We start from the raw sequence: 23,173 nt of genomic DNA, 5'->3' as shown, positions 1-23,173 counted from the left end.
CTTTGTTCCCGGGAGATTGATTTCAGATAACATTATAGTGGCATATGAAACAATGCACTCCATGAAACATAGAATGAGAGGTAAGAAGGAAGGGTACATGGCATTGAAGTTGGACATGAGTAAGGCATATGATAGAATTGAATGGTCTTTCTTGGAAGCTGTCTTGCTCAAGATGAGGTTTAGCAAGGAGTGGACTGATCTGGTTATGGCTTGTGTGAGCACAGTTAATTACTCCATCCTGATTAATGGTAGTCCACAACAAAAGTTCTGTCCTATGAGAGGTTTGAGACAAGGGGATCCACTATCTCCTTATCTCTTTATCTTATGCTCTGAGTTTCTTGGCCTAATGTGGATCAAGTTGAGCAAAAGGGATTCATAACAGGATTTCCTTTTGCTAGGGGGAGTTTATTGGTTAAACATCTCTTTTTTGCATATGATAGCTTGCTTTTTTGCAAGGCTAATGCATTGGAGTGGAGCAGGCTGTTTGGCATTCTCAAAACGTATGAAAATTCTTCTGGTCAGAGGCTAAATATGGACAAAACAGCTATTTATTTTGGCTATAACATAAGAGTTAAGGCTAAGGAGGTTATACTGGCAGTTGTAGGACTGGAGGAAGCCAAATCTTATGAGAAATATTTAGGGCTTCTAGCTTATGTGGGCAAATAAAAATTGAATGCTTTCAAACCTGTCTTGGACAACATAAGGGCAAGAATGCAAAGCTGGTCTGTGAGGTTTCTTTCTCAGGTAGGAAAGGAGGTGTTGCTTAAGTCTGTAATACAAGCCATACCCACTTATTGTATGAGTATTTTCAAACTCCCAAAAGCCATATTGAATGCTATTAATTACTTAATGCAGAGATTTTGGTGGGGAATGAAAAGAGACAGATCAAAAGTTAAATGGCTCTCTTGGAAGACTTTAGGAATATCTAAGGAAGAGGGAGGTCTCGGTTATAGAGATTTTGAGAAATTTAATGTTGCACTCTTAGCCAAGCAAGGTTGGAGAATACTCAAGCAACCTGACTCTCTAGCTGCAAGAATTCTTAAAGCAAAGTACTTCTACAAGTCAAGTTTTATGCAGGCCAAGCTTGGTAGTAATCCTTCTTATTTATGGAGGAGCTTGACTGTAGGAAGGGAGGTCTTAGCTGAAGGGCTATTCTGGTGTATTGGTAATGGAAATTTTGTCAGGATATGGAAAGACAAATGGATTCCCAGGCCTACCTCTTTCAAAGTTCAATCTACTGTAAGGTTGTTGGATGAGAAGTCGACGGTGAGCTACTTGATTGACTAGCAGAGAAGTGAGTGGGAAGAAGCCTTGATATAGGAAGTCTTAGATTCTGTGGAGGCAGAAGTGATTAGCAGAATCCCTATTAGTATTACAAATACAAGTGATAAGTTTACTTGGAGGTGCACAAAAGATGGCATTTTTTCAGTAAAGAGTGCCTATCATCTGTTAGGTATGATGGAGGCAAATGACCTGCGTTAGTCATCTTCTGTAGTCCCAAAGAATAAGAGCTAGTCTATTATTTGGAAATTGGGGGTTCCTAATGCAAACATGATGCTAATATGGAGGGCATGTCATGAGTCTCTGCCTACTAAGCTCAACTTATCCAAGAAAAGGATAGTGGAGTCACCATTATGTCCAGTGTGTCAACAGGAGCAGGAGTCAGTAATGCATGCTTTATGGTCTTGTGTTTCAGTCCAAGATGTGTGGAGTTTGAGCTCATGGAAATTGCAAAAAAGGGTGGTTAGAGATAATGTTTTTAAGGAATTATGGAGTCACCTAGTTTCTGTACTGGACAAAAACGAACTTGATGAATTTGCAGCTACGGTTTACCAAATTTGGAAGAGGAGGAACAACTTCATCTTTGAAAACAAGTTCTGGGAGCCTGGGAAGGTAGTTGAGGCTACCTTACAGGTTGTTTCTGATTATAGAGAGACTAATGAAGAGGATGTTGTGGTTCAGGTTAGACCAAGCCCAAGTGTCCCTAGTTGGTGTGCACCACCTTTTAATGTTTTCAAAGTTAATTGAGATGTCGTTGTAGATAAATGCAAGTGCAAAATTGGTGCTGGTGTTGTGATAAGAGACTGGGAGGGCAGAGTAGGGGCCTCTTTAAGATCACTAAAAGATTTTTTCCCTGATGCTCACTTAGCAGAGTCTTATGGAGTATTGAAAGCAGTTCTTCTTTGCAAACAGTTGGGACTAAATCATGTGATTTTCGAGGGTGATGCTAAGCAAGTTCTCTTGGCTCTCAACAATCCAAACCAGATTGAGTCCTCAAATGTGATGATTTTATCAGATGTAAAAGTCTTGCTGGGTTTGTTTGAAAGGTGGTCTGTAGTACATGTCTCTAGAGATTGCAATACTTTGGCTTAAACTCTCCGAGGAGAGCAAAATATTGGGGGACATTCCCTCATATATTTATCCTTTGCGTTTATTGAGTTGAATAAAGTTGAATTTGTTGTCTTCAAAAAAAGAAAAAAGAAGTGAATCCACAATCCTTTCAAATTGGGATTGGGATGGGATTCTAGATTTTCATGAACAAGCACATTTGTTTCCATAATTCTATTCAAATAGGATAATCATTCAAGGATTAATCATCAAAATATAGAGACATGAATTAGCAAATTTCAATAGGGTAAGAAAGATGTCCTCTCCTTCCGTGAAGGGTGAGGTTTCGTAGCTTTGCTCTGAACAAGCTCTAGTCCCTCAGACTTTAGTCTTGACAGGTCTTTAGGGATGGCAGAAGAATTAACAAGGACATGGGAACGCTTGACACCTACAAAAGAAGAAAGTCAAGTGATCAAATTCTCAAAAGATGTTGTCAATGTCTCTAAATCTAGAGGAAGGGACTGCTTATTAGCCTTGATCATAAATGAGAAAGTAGTGAATAAAAAGATGTTCAAATCAACAATGGCCAAGATTTGGAACTCAGTAAGACGGATTACTTTCAAAGAGGTCTGAGAGAACATATTTCTTGTAGGATTTCAAAATTTTTTTGACAAGAAAAAAGTTCTTCCAAAGGTGTAATTGATAAGGTGAGAACCAGACTGAGTAACTGGAAAATAGAATTTCTCTCTCAAGCAGGTAATGAAGTTTTGCTTCAATCAGTAATCCAAGCAATTCCTACATATTGCATGGGAACTTTAAAACTTGCAAAGCACCTACTTCAGGAACTTGATAAGATTATGAAGAACTACTGGTGGGGTCACCAAGCTCAGGAGCATAAAATCCATTGGGTTAGTTGGGATCTAATGAGGAAGGCAAATAACTTAAGAGGTCTCGAGTTTAGGGATTTTGAGAACATTGTAATGCTAGCAAAGCAGTGTTGGAGACTTATTTAGAACCCACACTCACTAATAGCATAGGTTTTACGTCCAAATACATCCCACATGTTGCATACCTAAAGCAAAACTAGGAAAGATCCCTTCCTATATATGGCAAAGTATGTTGGCTGCAAGACCTCTACTTGAAGAAGGCTTATTTTGGAGAGTAGGCAATGGTGACATAGTTAGTATCTGGTTTGGTAAATGCATTCCTCAACCTTATTCTTTCAAGCCCCAATGCTCAATCAAATTCCTCCATGAAGATACAAAAGTTGCACCTCTTATAGACACAGACACTAAACAATGGGAATGTTCAAGGCTAGTTCAAGGATATGGTGGAAGCAATGTTTGGTAACTTAACTAATGAGGAAATGGAAGAGTTGGCAGTGATTTATTAGAAGATTTGGGCAAGAAAGAATAAATTTGTCTTCAAGGTAGAATTCACTTACCCTAACAAACTAGTGCAACAATCTAAGGATCAATTGCAAGAGCTCAAACAACTTGAGCAACCCACCAAAAATTCTATTGGAAGACCAAAGGATGTGAATGAAGACTAGGGGGGCTCTTCCTCAGGGTCTCCATTAAATAAACCGGGATATTGCATTTGATAAAGTTCATTGTAAGGTCTGAATTGGGGCCATGATCCGTGACTGGGAAGGTGTAGTGCTGACAACTTTGAGGATGAAAAGCAATTTGTTTCCTGATCCTCTCCTAGCAAAATCTCTTGCAGCTTTCAAGTAGTTATTTTTTTTGCAAGGACTTGGGATTTTGGAATATTATACTAGAGGGTGTTGCACTTCAAATTGTATAGGGGATTTAGAGTACAAAGGAACAATGGAATTGCATTGGAATGATTATGTCAGAAACTAGGACTTTATTAGCATCTTTTGATCAATGGTCGGTTAAGCACATTGGAAGAGAAAAGAATAAGGCTGCTCACGTCTCAGGTAAAAAAGCATTAGGCATTATTGATATTCTTATTGAACTAGAGGACATTCCTCATAGTATACAATTTCTTACATATATAGTGTTTTATCAATCAAGCTGTTTTTTTTTCCTTTTCAAAACAATCATCATAATATGGAGGGACTCTGACCAACTGTACATTAAAGAGAAGCATCCTATATGCATGAGAAGTCTAAGAGCCTAACAACCCAAACATATCTATGTTAAACCATTTGAAATAAATTAACTTAAATAAGAGGGCTACCTTTAGAATGGCACTTTGAAATTTGAACGAACAAATGAACATTCTGCTGGGTTTTCCTACGAATTTATGACCATGCACACAATATGTTGGATAATCAAAAGTTGCACGCATGTAGTCTTCATTTTGTTTTTGAGGGATAGTAGCTTTCAATTCTATAAATGCACACTGTTGTCTCATAAAATAGAGCAAGATATACATCAAATAATATATGACAAACTACTAGTGAAGGGGATAAAATATTCTAGGCCCAGATAAACTAAACCCAACCCATCAAAGGGCCCTCGCTAGAAGACAACAGAAGGAGAGAGGAAAGAAGAGACAAGAAGGGGACAAAGTAATTAGTTTGATCAAAGACAGGGCCACCACACGGCTTGCAAGATATATGCATAAGGGCAACTCAAGAGGTTTCTATAACATTTATTTCTCTTTAATTTGGAACCTAAATTTTCTATGCATTGTTAAAAACAATACCCAAAACCCCAAATGCAGTTAGGACAGAAAAGTTAAGTGGAATTTTAATGCATTGAAAACAAGTGATCAACAAGCATATATAGGAGAATAAATGATTTTAGAAATGCCAATATTGAGAATTTTAAAGAAGCATGGCCTCATGGGCCATACATTCTTAATTTAATTTTTAGCTTGTCTTACATGTGGTGTATATTCTAATATTGATCTTTTACATTTGTTTTCAAATAAATGGTTGTAAGGGCTACACATGTTTGAGATGTAGATTTGCGCTTTTTCTTGATTATGGTTCACTGGATTACATATGGAATTTAAAATCAAAACCACAAAAAGCCCAAAATCACAACCAAGCCCTAAAACCCAAAAATCCCTAAACACCCATTGAAATTCACATTCAAAACTGAGAGAGAGAGAGAGAGAGAGAGAGAGAGAGAGAGAGAGAGAGAGAGAGAGAGAGAGAGAGAGAGAGAGAGAGAGAGAGAGAGAGAGAGAGAGAGAGAAACTGATGTGGATACTTAACGAGCAACAACCTCTTATGGCGACAACAGATCGATAGTGATGATAGGTATGGTTCTTGCTAGGGTTTTGGGACTTAGAGATAGAGAAACTTGAGAAAGAAGGGAAAGTGAGATCGATTGAGGGAGAAGGAAACTGAGTTTGGGACCAAAATGGTCTAAGGGGTAATCAGGAAAACAAAACAGCATCGTTTTGCTTAGCCAAACTGACATCGTTTTGTGACCAAAATATTATTTTTGAAAAAAGACCCAATTACAGATAACCGAGTCATATAACCGGTGTAACGCCCCAAACCCAAAACTATAAATGGACAGAGTTCCGTCTATATTATTATAATTTTCTCCCTATTTACAACATGTATCATATACATAACTTTCAAAGTGTTTACAACTATAATACAATGATCCTCACCAACACATTTACAAGTTCAACTAGAGCCATTAAATTCTCAAATATTTACAAAACAGATCCTCAAACCAAAAACTGTAAAATAACTAAGGTATGACCAAAAGAACACTCTTTGTACAATTAAAACCATCTTCAAGTAACAAAACCATCCATCCACAAAACTTCCAACCTCAAGTGATCAACCAAGTCCCCTCTGAAATCTTTAATTCCACAGCTATCGCATCAGCCAAATATCATATTCAAGGCCACATGATAATAGGAAATAACCAATATACCACAAAGATATCATGCCACGAAGACATCATGCCTCGAGGGGCATCAAATATACCACAAAGATATCATACCGCGAGGGGCATCAAATATATCACAAAGTTATCAAGGGATGTTGAATATGTCACAAAGACATTATATCATGAGCTCAAGAATAAATAGCATGCTCACATTTAACCTTCATTTTGATAAAACATATATCATTTTTCAACCCTTCCAACCATCACAAAATTTGCACAAATCCCACAAGCTAAGCCAAAAATAGCATATGAATGTGCACAAATCCGAAGTTTACTCAAGTTTGAATTATAAAACCAAAGTGCACCATTCCAAACAAACCAATCATTTCTTTTTTGTAAAAATCCATTAAAGAGCCACTTACCTTGATTTATGCCTAAAATAGTCACGATATTCCTTTGTCAACGTCACTCGAAACCTATTTCAAGGTTATTATAATCAGTCAACTTCAACTCTAAAAATTATCTCACTTAACTCTAAAAGTTTCTACAATCCTCAATCATCATGAGTTTAAACTTGTTCTAAAAGGTTATCCTTCAAAATGGAAAAACTCCCAAATTTTTAGGTTGTAATTTAGCTTCGGGACAGAAAGTAAAGTGCCTATATTTTCTTAATAACCCAACATAAATAATGTCTATACTCACCCATAAAACATAGACATAACTTAGATTAATAATAGGTAATACCCATCACCCATGGTTGAATATTAATTTCATATTCCATACACCCTAACAATGTAATACACTAGGTATATTCTCAACAATTCACAACTCCAAAATTTACAAACTTTATCTACAAGATTACTTAAATAAACCAATTATCAAGGATGAGAGTTTACCTAAAACTATCGTTGGCGGTCATGAAACAACACATACTAGTGGCTGTGAGAGGAGGTTAATGATATAGAGATATATAGAGAGAATTTATTTACTGTTTAAAGAGAGAGAAAAAGAAAAGGAAATAATATATATGTATGTGTGTATACGATGGGGGGGGATTATTGATACATATATATATATATATATATAGAGAGAGAGAGAGAGAGAGAGAGAGAGAGAGAGAGAGAGAGAGAGAGAGAGAGAGAGAGAGAGAGAGAATTTGAGATATAGATATGGTGGTTCAAGAAAGAGAGAGAATAGATTGAGGGTTTGTGTTTGTGAATTGAAGAGGAAGAGTAAAATACGGAGGGTAGGGAGAGATGATATGATTTTGGCGCGGGCGGGGGGGAGGGGGGGATACGAGGCAATGAGATGGGGGGGGGGGGTGAAGATATTTGTAGGAAGAATTGAGAAGGTATGGGAAGGGGGAGAAAAGGAAGGAAGAAGGCTTGGGGAGGCTGGGCCATTACGCATGGGCGGGGCCTTTTTTTTTTTTTTGGGGGGCTATTACAACCGGTATTCGTAATCGGATTTGGATTCAGCGCTTACCCACCTAGGTCCAATCCTGGCGAAAACTGCCTAGATTTCTAGGTTCTAGATCGGATTGGAAAAAAATCCGGTCTGGATGCACACTACCATTGAAAACCAAAATACTAATGCATTAACCATTGTCCATAATAATAAAAGTATATCAAAATGGAAAACTAAATTTTAAGTAAAAATTAAGTAAAATTGGAAACAACTAAATATCTTTTTAACTAAATGCATGTAAAAGAATTAAAAAAAAATCCAATATTCATCATGTAAAGTGCATGCAAAACAATACAATTCACTACATATTACACTGTTTAGTATTTATATATTACATTACAAAATACAAAATTATAATATATGAAGTACAAAATTAGTAGCATGATCTTCCATCACCAACTTTTATATTCCATCTCTTAAGACTTCGGGCTTCTTTTCACTACCTTTGAGGTACCATCTAAAAGAAGCAAGAACAATGCTTTTCAAGAAAAAATTGTGGTTGAGAAGCATAGTTTTCTTTTATATAAAAGTTTATATTTTATTAAAGTTTTTTCAAGAAATCATATTGAAAACCATAATACTAATGCATTGAATATTGTCTATAATAATAAAAACATATTAAAATATAAAAGTAAAATTTATGTCAAAAATAAATAAATCTAGAAACAACTAATTACACTTTTAAATAAATGCATGCAAAACAAAAAAAAAAATCAATACTTTTTTTATATAAGGTTTAAGTTTTTTTTTAATACATGAACCAAGGTATCGGGTTTTAAACCTAGAACCCGGGCTTCATATCTGGCCCGAACTGGGTACATCTAGGTTTTGAAAAGCAAGTTTCACTCAAGCTAAAAATCGGAACTAGAACTCGGTTATTTGGGTTTCAGATTGAGTTGGGAAAAACCCGGCCCGAATGAACACCCATCTCACTTGTTGCTAGAAAATGAGGAGATAAAATGAGTCGATGGACTATGCAATATTCAGAACACTGATGCCTGATTGAGATGCAACATTGCGTTCAGGTTTAGTTGCAGACATGGTGAGAGAGAGAGAGAGAGAGAGAGAGAGAGAGAGAGAGAGAGAGAGAGAGAGAGAGAGCTTCCTGCTTGAGGGCAAAGGCTATGGGAGTTTTATCAGCTGAAATTGGTTCTATAGCTAGCAAAGATATTAGATAGCTTACGTGTCCTTTTTATTGGAGGGTGTAAATTTGAGCTTTTCTCAACATCTGAACTCACGTCTCTCAAATTTAAGTGTTGAAAAGGCCCATATATAGATAAGCCAGCATACATACAACCGTGAAGTATGTAAATGCAGTATAATCGTTTTGAAAAAGAGTAGAACTTATTATTAAAAAATTAATTTTTTTATATAAATTCTATATTTTATTCATTTTTTAAAAAAATAATTATATAGCAATTACATAATTCATAATTACAAATAATTTTTCTCTTCGAAGGATTGCTTACCTCTATGTATGGAGGGACTTCGACTAACGGTGCTTTGGGCGGAAGCAATCCAAGGGCCCATATCCGTTTGACGTTTATGAGCCTAAAATAAAAGTACGACAGGGAAAAAAGACCAGGACATATCTAATATATTGAATTTTTGACCATGCCTCCCAACCTCTGGGACGGGCGAAGGTGTACACAATATATTGAATAATCAAAGGCTACGTGTAGTTTTCACTTTTCATGTTTTTATTTTTTGGTTGGCCGGTAGCTTTCAATTCCTTAGATGTATCCCATTATCTTCTGTAGTGCATGAACCCACAAGTCACAACGTAGTCCTCACGTTTGTTATGACTTGTCTAAGTAGACTCGTAATAGTCGCCTTTGAAATTAGAGGAAACAACTATTTGTAAACTTTGATCTTGGAATTTATTTTTAGAGATGGTTTCAGCTATTAAATATCTCATAAAATTTGTGAATACACTGAATAATAATGAAATAATTTATAAATAGTCATAAAATAATTTGAATTTATATATTTTATTAGATTTTAAAAAATCGTCAAACTATTTACAAATTATTTTATTATTATCTATAAAATTTTAATCTCATTTCATTACCCAAATATGCATTATCTCTTATTTGCATTGAAATTTGAATGGCAGATCAAAGTTTTGCTGGGTGTTCCTACGAATTTATGACCATGAATATTGCACTCCCAACCCCCGGTACGGAACGGGGGACCAAATATATTGAACAATCAAAAGCTGTACTTTCATGTTTTTATTTTTTGGTTGGTCTATCAAGTCCTTAGGTGAACCTCTGTTTGATCATGCCAATTATCTTATCCAGTCCGGGGTAGAGATCATACATTATTAATTTAATTTTTAAAAACATCTAAAATATCACAAAATATTCAGATAATGACGTTTTAGATATGTTCTCGAAATTAGAAGAATGGATTTTTTTTTTTTTTTTTTAATTTTAGTCTTTAATATAATATTTATTCACTAAATTAACAATGTCTCATTTTGAATTCGTCAAAAACGTCGCAGGCCCTGCGTGCATGAACCCACAAGTACGTTGTCGGCAAGATTGCTATGAATTTGTCTTGGTAGACTCGTATGGATTCGTAGACTTGTGGGTTGACGTTGAAATAGGCTGATATCTTGAGCAGAAGCAGTCATATTTAACGAAACAAGAGAGAGGAGAACAGAGAAGTTACAAAGAGCTCATTCTCTTGTTATGGATTCTATCATTGCGTTTCTCCTTCTCTCTGCATTTTGTACTGCTTCAGCGCAACAAATGGAGTCCAATATAAGCCGAGGCTCTTATCTAACACCCGGCATCAACTCTACGTGGGTTTCACGTTCTGGTCTCTACGCCTTTGGATTTTATCAGCAAGGCAATGGCTACGCTGTTGGTATTTTTCTTGCTGGAATTCCTCAAAAAACTGTTGTTTGGACTGCAAATCGTGATGGACCTCCAGTATCCAGCAGTGCTACCTTAAATTTTTCTGGGGATGGCACGCTTGTCCTGCAATCGACACCAGAGCAAACGCCAATCATCATAGCTAATTCTCTTGGGTCTACTTCAGCTGCCATGCTTCATACAGGAAATTTTGTGCTTTATAATTCCGATCAACAAAGAGTGTGGCAGAGTTTTGAGCATCCGACTGATTCCCTTTTACCCGGTCAACGTCTCTTAGCAGGTACGGAGCTGTTTTCTAGTATATCAGAAACTGATCACTCAACGGGTATCTTTCGTCTTAAGATGCAACGTGATGGACACCTTCTTCAATTCCCGGTGGGCAGTCCCGACATGACTCCATATGTTTATTATGGATCTGGGACACCAGGAACGGGAGATAACGTAACGCTAAACTTTAGTCCTGACGGCCATCTCTACTTGCTTAACGCTACTGGTGCTAACATTAAGAATCTAACCGATGGGGGATATCCTACAAAGGAAACTATTTATCTTATGAGAATTGATGCAGATGGGATATTCCGACTGTACTCGTATGACTTGAAACAGAATGGAAACTGGTCAGATGTATGGTCATCTTCCTATGATTTGTGTGATCCCAAGGGTCTCTGTGGATTAAACGGGTATTGTGTTTTAAATGACAATAAAGCTCAATGCGTATGTCTTCCAGGGTTCGAGATGGTACACCAGGGGAACTGGACTGCAGGCTGTGAGAGAAATTTCAATGCTGCAAGTTGCAATAGCAAGAATGAATATAACGAATACACCATGCGTGAACTGGCTAATACCGTATGGGAGGATATTTCGTATTCTGTTTTGTCATTTCCTATCAAAGAAGATTGCGAACGAGCTTGCTTAGAGGACTGTAACTGTGAAGCTGCGCTATTCAAAGACAGGACGTGCAGAAAACAAAAGCTCCCATTGAGATACGGGAGAAGGCAGTTGACTGATTCAAACATAGCTTTCATCAAGGTAGGCAAATCGATGCCCGCTGATATGCCAAAAGACAACCAGAAAGACCTTCGACTGGTAATTCTAATTGTTGGTGCTGTCTTTCTTACTTTTGGATGTATGATGTCGGTAGTTTCCGGAATTGTGCTCTACAAATATCATTTCTGGTATAGGACACTCCCGTTTGATGGAAATGTCGAACTGAGCGACGATGTTGCTCTGCGACGATTTACTTATCTAGAACTTGAGAAAGCTACCGATGGCTTTAGGGAAGAGGTTGGAAGAGGATCATTTGGCACGGTTTACAAAGGGGCAATACTGAATGGCCAGAAGGTTGTGGCAGTGAAGAGGCTGGAAAAAGTGTTGGCTGAAGGGGAAATAGAGTTCCAGACTGAGATGAAAGTGATCGGGAGAACGCATCACCGAAATCTGGTCTGTCTACTTGGATATTGTCATGAGGGAAGTCATAGGCTTTTGGTATACGAGTACATGTGCAATGGATCACTCGCAAATATACTTTTCACACCAGAAAAACAACCTTGTTGGGAAGAAAGAATGGGAATTGCTCGCGACATAGCAAGAGGAATCCTTTATCTCCACGAAGAGTGCGAGCGACAAATCATTCACTGTGACATAAAACCCCAGAACATTCTCATGGATGATTACGGGCGAGCAAAAATCTCTGATTTTGGATTGGCAAAGCTACTGAAGCCAGACCAAACTAGAACCTTTACGGGCATTAGAGGGACAAGGGGGTATGTTGCACCGGAGTGGCATCGGAAACTACCCGTCACAGTCAAAGCAGATGTTTACAGCTATGGAATTGTGTTGTTGGAGGTCATCTGTCGACGAAAGAGTATGGATAATAGCGTACCAGAGGATAGAGCTATTCTTGTAGACTGGGTCTACCACTGTTTCGAGGCTGGCGACTTGGAGCAATTAGTCGGGCCAAATGATGAGGTTGACAAGAAACAGTTGGAGAGAATGATTAAATTAGGACTTTGGTGCATTCAGGATGAGCCATCACTCCGGCCCTCGATGAAGAAAGTTCTACTTATGCTGGAAGGTACAGTAGATATTCCAACCCCTCCAAGTCCTACTTCTTTTTTCAGTGTGATTTAGGCTAGATTAGCTCTCCACTGACTTTGCCTCGTAGTTTCTACGTCGAAGTGTAGTTTTTCCTACAAGTTCCACTTCTAGTTTTTCCTAAATGTTTTACAGAAGAATAGTGGCACCTGTTTTTCCAATCTTAATTGTTTAAGCGAAGAAATTATGCTTTTTCTGGAAAATGCTAGATTTCAGAGAGAATGCTGGCATCATATAAAAACACAAACAACATTAGCTAATTAATTGGTTATAAGTATAACGTGTTACAAGTAATTTATAAATTAACATTAATATCTTATAAGGTTGCAGTTAAAATGACAGTATTTATACATTTAGTGTACCAATATTAACTTATGAACTTGTACTAACTAGTAAATCGGTTATATACTAACTAGTTAATGGACTCAAATTTGCATATGTGGGAACTTGTGTGAACCTATTAGGAGGTAAAATTTGGCTCTGACTCCGACTCTGAAAGGACTTCGACTCTGAATTCCATTTAAAATTTTGAAACTATTCCGATTCCGACTCTGATTTCCGAACACTCTAACTCCAACGTCGGAGCAGAGGTTGGATGGAGTCGGAACATTCGAAAATTTGCACAACCCTAGTTTTGGGCCTCTTTCTACCTAAAAGCTAGCTCAAGAGGTGAGGTTATTCCTCACACTTATAAACTGACCACCAACTCCTTTTATAATCGATAAGGGACAATCCAATACATGATATGTAAGATGGATGCATAGGGGCAGCTTCGAGAGGTTTCTTTAACATTTATTTCTATTTAAATTCCAAATGCAGTTAGGGAAAAGTAATTTGGCAATTAAATGCGTTCACAACGATTGATAAATAAGTAAATATTGGAGAGAATAAACTATTTTAGAAAAGTCAATATTGAGATTATTGAAAATATAAAGCATAATGGCTTGATGGCCATACATTCATAATTTACTTTTTAAAAATGTCTGACATATGGCTCTTGAACCAACTCAGCATGCTAATTAGGGTTTAAGATATATATATATATAGTATTATTTTTGTACGTTCGCTGTACTCTGTAGTTTTATGGACATAGACACGTCTCTTAGCATGTAAAAAACTATTGGCTAGTATTTCAGAAACTGATCACTCAACGGGTATCTTTCGTCTTACAATGCAACATGACGAATGCCTTGTTCAATACCACGACTAGCGCATCATCTAGATGCACTAGGATAGTTTTTCAAGCAACTCGGAAGCCAAAGAAAATATGATCAGAATAATTTACCATCTATTTTACCACTTTCCAGAAATCAAGAGCTAACACACTTTTATACATGAAAAAACATGTTGACAAAGGGACCGATTGCCTCCCACAAACCACAACTACCCTTGAAAATCACCTGGAACTTACATAGCCCACAAGTCTTCATTTATTTTTATTCTAGCGCCCTGCACAAAAGCCATTTGAAACCTTTTTAAAGAGTAGTGGATATTTTGCGACGACGTCTTATGTGTAAGGGATCCTGGACTCCCCTATTGTATATCCTGTTACAAGAGTAAGCTTTATCCAAAGACGAGGAATATGAAGTGTCTTTTCAACAAACAATCCAAAACACACTACAAGAAATTTGGCATTTCCCCAAGGAGGGTATTCGTGGGGAAAAATCCAAGTTTTGTGGCTAATGTTTTTTTCCCACAAATTCTACCCGTGGGGCTCTCGTGGCGTATAATTCGCCGCAAATAGTTGTATTTGCCATGATGACTTTAATTGGTGGGGACTCTCTATTTTTAATCACGACATATTCCATGTCAAAAGATTGTATTCTCGTGGGAAATATTGATGGTAATGGTACACAATTTGGTTGGTAAAAGGGATAATGCCATGACTGGAAACCGTGGCTAACGTGAAGAATTCCCATCATATGTTGTCGTGGTTAAAGGTATCACTGCCACCACACCAACTCGTGTGCAATGTAACAATATGCCACCATGGCAACTCCTGGGTAGAGCGGTTTCAACCACCAGGGCGACTCGTGGGTAAAGGAGCAAGCACCAACCAGCATGGAACAAGTCCCACCATAGCAACTCATGGGAATAGCTATTTTATTCCACCAGAGGAGATCGTGGGTAAAGATGCTAAACACCACCATTGCTTGTGGGTATAGATATTAGCCACTACTCATTTGGTGAGAAATAGATATTACCATTTTCCACTTGATCCCTTATCCATTACCCATGATAGTTTCGGTGGGAATTAGTTAACTGCCATGAGTAGGGCTTGTGGCTACTTAGTCGAATACCAGGCATAAACCGGATGGTTCCCCACAAATCTGAACCCGTAGGAACAATGTTTTTTCCATGAAGTGGCCCTGTAGGAGATGTGTATTAAATCAACCCTGCATGACTTTTTCCCCACAACCGAGTTCCATGTAAATCCCTACATTTACATGGAATGGTCCCTGTGTCATCTGCTGATTCAAACATTGTAGTCAACCTAATAGTGATTCCCACAATTATTCATGTTACCCATGATGATCGAGATAGGCAGCAAAATTAGAATAAACACTACTCACAACATACATATAACATAATTCCTATATATATGTTGACAACATTCAGGCCTTAGTTCCCATATTCATTGATGGAAATGGAAATGATACATTAATGTCAACTGTAGTGGGAAGGAGAAGAGGGTCACATACATGATTACAACTACATACATTTACACAACCAGCTAACAATTCCTGTTCTACATGCATACACTTTCAGGTTCAACTTCCTCCAAATTTAAGTAATCAGATATCTCCATTTCCTTCATTTGTCAGATTATCCAGGTTGATCTCACCAGTTGAAATGCAACACCAGCTTATCCCTACTGCCTCTCCATGTCCACAATTTTCCCACTATCTGCATGAAGAAGACCTGAAAATGGTGTATACATGATGTTATGACTCATCTCAAAGTCCAACTGACTACAATCAAACTTCAACAAATAATATAATTTAATCCTCATCTATCCACATATATTTATTAGTGTGATGATTGGTCATGTCCAATATTTCACCCAGGGATGTTTGAATGTAATCCCATGGTAGCTGAAAAATGTCTATATTTGCGGCCATGACATTAAGTTATCCAACAATTCAAAGCAGAAAATTGAAATATTGACACCCAATACTTTAATTTGGAAACAATGGTCAGCTTATAGCACAGAGTGCCCAATTACCTTCTAACGTTACCTGGATACAATGAGCTACACCACCGTTATTTAAAGTTATTTAAGTACCTACCTGTTTTGTGTTGCTATAATTGACATGTTTATATTGATGATGCTTGGGTAATATGCCAAAACCGGACCTATTTAGTGAAAGTAATTTTCTTCTGCTAATAATTGATTATTACTTGTCAATCAATTCAAGTTATACTATGAAAATAACTTGAATTCTGAACTGCTTTCTAACTCAAAAGTTAGAATCTCTCATCTTTCCCTATTGATACTGTTAAAAGCTGAGTTATTTCTTTGTAATATCCCCGATGGTAATTTACAAGTGTGATCAATTCCAAATTAATGAGTAGATATGTACATTGAACATATCTCAATCTACAAAACTGTGTCAACACCTTTGCTTCAAGGAATACCATGTCCACATGTTTTGCCATTTTGGTCATCTTATAACTCAAAACCCAAGCAATCAGCTTCATTTGGATCTGAAGCTGATTGCATAAATAGGAGGCAAGATGCCCAATGATGGCATTTCAGGCAAAGTAACTAAACTTGTATACCAATCCTAACCAAACTGCTGGTACCATTAAGAGATCAGTTAATGCACGGTGAACTTATAAGCTCCCAACTCTCATCCCAACTAGGGAGTGTGGTACAGCTGAAATACTAAGGTTCTGGGCAGCATACCTTCACAATCGATAATAACAAATTATTATCGATTTAGAACTGCATAACCACTTCTTCACTTTCGTTATATTTCAATCTAAGTGTTTCATTTTAACTAAACAAGTTGAGGTATACCCCAAATCTATTTCTATTAAACAGATTTAATACAAAGTTGTCAATAATTATCTACTCATTGTTTCCAGCCAACTTGCATTGGTTAATCCAATAGCTTCTCTATGCATCAGTCTGCAATAATTTTTTAAACCTCCAGCTAATTACTCTTTCATCCCCTGAACAACAACCCAATCAGTTAAAGTTTTAAACAAACATGTGGTCTACCCTGATGAAACAATAACAACATCATCACATAATTGTCTTATCAGCATAATCACATTGAATTCACCAAAGAATATATGAGGTGGGTATTATTTACCGTCACAGTGTGTGGAACTAGTCCCTATCAGTTATTCTGCAAACAAGATCAGCATGGTTGCCTGTCTGATAAACCTCTGAAATGCCTTCTGTGCATGATTTAAACTGTTGCCATCACAGTTATATGCACCCTGCTCTAACACCAAAGAATGCAGATCCAGTAAGATGCAATCTGAATTTTTCCCTGCATGACAAAAATTGTGTATTATAATATGTACCTACTCAGGTAATAGGTTTATACACCAGCCTTCCATTTATAACTACTTCTCAACTATAATTCAATTGGATACTCACTCAAAAGCTGCAACAGATTTCCAAATCCTCTTTGACCACCAAACAGAAATTGCAACCACTTGACTGATATTATACCCGGTTATAATATTCCCAAAACAAAATCTGGCGCCACTTACATCCTACAACCCAAAACCCTTTTTCCAAAAAACATGACCTAATAACCTGCCCACCACACCTAGTGCATCAAAACTTTTCACTTTTTACCAGTTGCCATTTCCAATAGGGGGAACATAAAACACAAAAAGTCCCATGACCTTCTTCAAAAAATTATAATATTTAGTTGAGATGTTATGCATCTCGTTGAGTCTCTTCTTGAGACTCCCTACTTGACCCCAACTGTGATGACATGGCCATGATTTGTTTGTCATGCTCAGAAAACTGTTTGCGCAGCTCAGCCATATCACCCATAATTGCTTCTAGTTTACTCTTATACAAGTCTGCACATTCCTTGTTCCTTTCATTCTCTTCAGCCATACGTTTAAATGCCTTGTTATTTCTCAAGAACGGGGAGGGCTCAGGTATGACTGAGTGCCCCAGGTCAATTGCATAGCCAGATTTGAACCCCAACACCTCCTTGAACACATCACCTGCAATCTCCTCAACATCCTCTCCAGTTTCTTTCTCATTCAACCTCTCTAGCATCAGATTCTGAAATGACAAATAAATGCATTTCTCAGTTAACATAAAAATAAGAAAAGTAACACCATTATGTAATTAAAAAATCAGTTACAGTGGAACTAACTCACATAGTTGTGTTCACTTGCTACATTGATAAATTTGCCCTTCTTATTTGACCAGTGTGTTTCTTTGTAAAATTCAATCATGTTCCTTGGCTCCTCACCCTTCAAATAAAATGATACTTAATTAACTCTCAACAACTTCAACTCAAAACTGTTAACACACTATCCAAGATGTGACGTCTTACCCTCTCTTCCATCAGCCTAACGAAAGATTTTCTCCCACTTGTATGTCTAACCTTCTGCTTTTTCCTATTATTGCTGTTCCTACGAGACTGTTCCTGAAAGAAAGTTCAATTTAAACATTGTTATTCTGCTACCCTTATGTACTCAATGGACTGAATGTATGACTATTATACACTCAGTGGTTTTGGAGCCAAAAACCACTATATATGCTGTTGTCATAGCCAAAAACCTCCAAAAACAGCCAAAAACATTAATTCCCATTTGACATTCAGGCTTAAACACTAGTGGTACTCACCTTGAATTTGGGGCTGGCCCACATTTGACATAGCCACTCCCATACATGTGGCTCCACCCATTCCTTCCGACCAGCTAATGCCTCCTCATGCGATGCAAATTTCTTGTAGTGCTTGTGTAATTCATAGTGGTAAGCGTTGTACCTATCAGCTAGTGTGTTGACTACAGCTTCGCGATGGTTGTCTCTACTCCAATCCAACACGAAATCAGCCTGCTTGGAAATATTGTATCATTAAACATCAAATTTGTCATCCTCAAATACAACCTTTTGAAATCATTAATATCAACCAATTGGCATATGGCAATTGACCCTTGCTTTAACACGATTGATGAGCTCGTGCTTCTCCTTGTCATCTACCTCACGCCAACTTGCATGTCTCATATCCGCATGTACTCTTATAATCCAGCTCACCCGACTGGTGAATATTGTCGCATTCTCACATGATGGGCCTCTATGCCCATCCTTTATAATTAAAGGTATCTTACCAATCTTTCGTAACCTTTCAAATGTTGTACCCTTAGCTGGGCCGCGGCCTCGTTTTTTTATGGCTTGAACTGTAACCACCATGTTAATAAAGCTGTTAGTTAATGTAAAATAAAAAAAATACCAAATTTGAATAGCTGAGAGTTTATGTACAGATACATATCCAGTTATTATATGACATGTAACAACCAAACCTGTGGTGTTATCCCCCTCATTTACTTCATGTTGATCAGTTTGGATGGACTCCTCAACCCCCCCTGCTGGTACTGCTTCCCGTGAGGCATCAAGCCTTTGATCCTCCTCATCTCTTAAGCTCCTTCTCGGAGCCACCAATTCTGGATTATTCAACCCTTCTGTTGGTACTGCATGGGCTGAGGCATTAATAATGGGATTGACGTAATCTCTTAGTCTCCTTGTTGGAGGCACCAATTCTGGAGCTTCATCAGGTTGGCTTGATGCTATGAGTGGACGTCCATGTCTAATTCTTCCCCTCCGGCCTCTTTTTACAGATGTCACCATTACTGCCTACTATGTATATTCCCATATTAGTGGTACAGCAATCACTTTGTTTATATTTATCCAGGTTTTCATAACAATTTCAGTCACCACCATATTCATGATTGTAACTTTTTCCTAACTTCATCTACTCCTAATACCCCACCATTAATTGTTCCAAGTATGTAAGGATGTTTGAATGTGCCTGGAAACATGCTGCAGTTCCTCATAGACGTACAAAATACAATGCACCTAAGTGCCTACCAGTTTTTTTCTTGCTAAATGAATAAAACTGTTAGGGAATTGAAAGATATTGTCTGCAACAAAGGGAAATACTTTCCCTACAACTTTCCCTAACAAATATCTATCATCTATTCTGGATAATTTTGAAATTATGGACTATGAGGAATTTCCCTCATAGTCCAGATATGTTTACTCATCAGTGGTTCCATCTTATCACTTTAAACATAGTTAACACATTGCAGTCAAAGGAATATCAACCCTGGGTCAACATTAAACATGTTGACCCAGTGCTAATCACTATCCTCCAACTGAAATAGCAGGAAGTTACAACTCCACATCATGTTATTTCTGTATTAATGTCTCCTTTTAAGTTGTTTGCAGCAAAAAAGAACTTAAGCTTTTTTGCCAACATACATTTTTTGGACTTCAATATTATGCTTCAACAAATATTACGCTCTTTAAATGGACTGATTTCTCAACACCTCACCACTTGTTCTGCTGCTACTGTGCTTTCCTCACTATTCTTACCAACATCGTCAACAACCCATGTCCATTTTTTTCATATAGGGTTCTCAAATATGAACCCTTATATGCAAACCCATGTATCTATTTTTTTGGCCTCAATATCGATCCTGGTTCCTACCAAATATGACAAGTCTGGACTGAAACACACCACTTTCATGTATTAAATCAAGGGGATATGCTGACTTTTAACTTCAATATCAGATCATTATGAACATTATATGTCCCACAGAAAAACCAGAAATAACGTATGACTTTGCATAAAGATGAAAGTAAAGATGTGCCAGCAGATGGGTTAAAGAAGGGTTTACCTTATCTTGCCTCTGTTGGTTAGTTTGGCAGCGAAGTGGTGAGCTGTGTGGTGACTTTCTGAAAGGTGAGTTTTCCTTCACCCGCTATGTGAGTGATAGAATCCTGTGAGGGACTTGCAGATGACTATAACCCAACTCCACCAGGGATTATTTCCTCATCCTTCTGGAACCAGAGCTACTTGTCTCACAATCACTCTTCCCTTTGGTAGCCACACGCAAATGATGTGTACATGGCTATACCTTTTGTCACTTCATGCTCAGAGACTGGCGCGAGGTCAGTCCTGCAGTCCAAAGTTAAAATCCCGCCAGTGGAAATTTGGGATTTCCTTTCCCGCATACGGTGTTCCTTGGCCATTTAACACTTTTTTACATCCAAGCTGTATCTCAAGTTATAATATATAACTGATGTATTTTAATAGGGCTGGCCCAGCAATAAGTGATTGGCATTAAACTGTAGTGGTCACGTATATACTTTGTTCAAATTTAACCTGCCAATGTATGCTACACATGTATAGGGCTGCTTGAGAACATGCTATATGGCAACTAAATAATAAACATTTTAACCTAGAATTATTATATCCTACTGTAATTTCGTGAACAACCTTCTCACATTGACACATTTGTGTCCGAATATTTAACATACACATTTGTCCCCAAATATTTAAATACGGCATTGGGAAATTCAAAAGATGATGAACTTTGCTGAAAAGATTTGGCTTTAAGTTGTTCGTACGCTGTGTTCAATGTTACGTACAACCTCTTAGAGATTAAAAAAATACATTTTGTGGGACCCAAATGTTTTTTTTGTATTGCTTCTCACCTTTGGACACCATTCGTCTAACATTGCTGAAATGTAAATAACTTTTTATCTCAGATAGCTAAAAGTTATCCACATGCCCTTTATAGACACCACTTTGTTAACATCTTAATTATAGTTCTCTCATCAAAAAATGAGAGAACTATTCGACATATATTGGATGAGGAAATGATATCCTTGTATGTCACATACCGTATACGCTGTATGTATAATGTACTTAGAAGAGTCACGCGCTAGTTCCATTTAATAGTGCAAGGCTACTATTTCTATGAACTCAATTAAATTAACATTAGTCTTTGCAAGAATGTTCTCTTTATTTTCCATTATACATAAACAATTGTGAATTTCAATCATTGTTATGTCCATAGTGGTTTACTCTAGATGAAATGTGCGTCGGGGTAAGAAGTTGTGTTAACAAGGGGAAAGTAAAGATGTTGCAAAGATGTGTTAACATAATACCATCGTCACTCGTTAATTGGGAATCTTTTGGAAAATTGGTTGTGGATACTCGTGTTCACATAGGCAATAGTCAGCCACGGTGTTCATAGTGGCCTTTGGTACCAGTATTAAAGAATGCCTAATTTTCAACCATATCCATTCCATGCCCTATTATGACGATTTATCAAAATCCATCTTGATAAACATTCCAATATTATTTTGTAACGTTATCTCTATTGTCCAATACCACCTCCTTTTAGCTCGATTTATCCTTCCATTGGTTCTATAATTACCAGCATATAATAGTAAAACTCCGTCGTTAACTTTTCACGATCTTGCCCCAAACAGGTATCAGTTAAAAATATTCTATATAGCATTGGTTTATCCCTTATTTTTGTACTTATTTTTTTTTGTTTTTTATGGACTGCTCTATCTGTCCAATATATTAAACCACTTAATTTAATTTGCTTTATGCCTTTGTTTACATAATCCACCTTTCATGCCCTTTTAGCTGCTTTTTTGTCCATATTAGGAATGTTACCATAACCTTTTAGCTTAATTTACCACTAGAATCAAGCTAATGGCAACCACCATCACTCTTCCCTAATCTGGACTGTAACATCTCCCTAACTTTTCAGGCTTAATTGTCCATCCAGGAATATTACAAATATTCACCAGTGCTGTTGTTGGGTTTAATACTACAGAACCATTGGAAATTATAATTGGTTTATATCCCAATGATTGGCTGCATCTTTATTACGTACAGATGGCTTGAGCTAATCTGTAATCTTAATTAATGCAATATATCTGCATTACCAAACGGATACTGACATTGCTTGCATTTGCTAAAATGGCCCAGCAAGAAGTAACCCAAATAATCAACATTCATGTTACTACTGCATGATCACAATTGTAGTTGGCAGGGTTGATAATTAAAAGAAACTGGGACTGACAATATTTGGACAGATCACTTTCTTTAAATTTAATACAGCCATGCAAATAGTAGTTGGGTGGTTCATGTTTGTGTCTTTAACCAACTCTTCTCCAGCACAAAGCACTACTCTATTTCAGCATCTGTGTAGTATTGAAAGCTGATTTACCATATTTCATTGAGTACGATGGGACAATAAAGGTTGGACATTGGCATTAAATCAAGGATTTAATGAGAGTGTATTCATCACTCCAACTGTATAGAAATGATGGCCAGTTTAGTATGGAGTGACTGATTATTTGACTCACCTCCCATTTCCATGCGTGTACCAAGGGGGAAAGTCCAGAAATAACTTTATATGTCTCCCAATTCTGTGTCTACATTTTATAACCAACAGATGCATTGTAATTAAATATTCAGTGTCACTACTTTCCCACCTTTTCTGTTACTTTGAATAAAGTATGAATCCGGTGAACAATACCCCTTCTTTCATCTGCTCTGA

General features: G+C 37.3%; 1 protein-coding gene across 1 annotated transcript; it reads left to right on the top strand.

The window, feature by feature from the left end:
• Window positions 1–10,194: 10,194 nt before the first annotated feature.
• On the top strand, window positions 10,195–12,782 carry LOC122303446 (G-type lectin S-receptor-like serine/threonine-protein kinase LECRK3). The gene has a single exon (XM_043115225.1). The coding sequence runs from the start codon at window positions 10,319–10,321 to the stop codon at window positions 12,632–12,634; it is 2,316 nt and encodes a 771-aa protein (XP_042971159.1). The 5' UTR covers window positions 10,195–10,318; the 3' UTR covers window positions 12,635–12,782.
• Window positions 12,783–23,173: the final 10,391 nt, after the last annotated feature.

This window comes from Carya illinoinensis, chromosome 3 (assembly GCF_018687715.1).
Source record: "Carya illinoinensis cultivar Pawnee chromosome 3, C.illinoinensisPawnee_v1, whole genome shotgun sequence".
Classification (NCBI taxonomy): Eukaryota; Viridiplantae; Streptophyta; class Magnoliopsida; order Fagales; family Juglandaceae; genus Carya; species Carya illinoinensis.
This window is presented reverse-complemented; position numbering and strand designations above follow the sequence as displayed.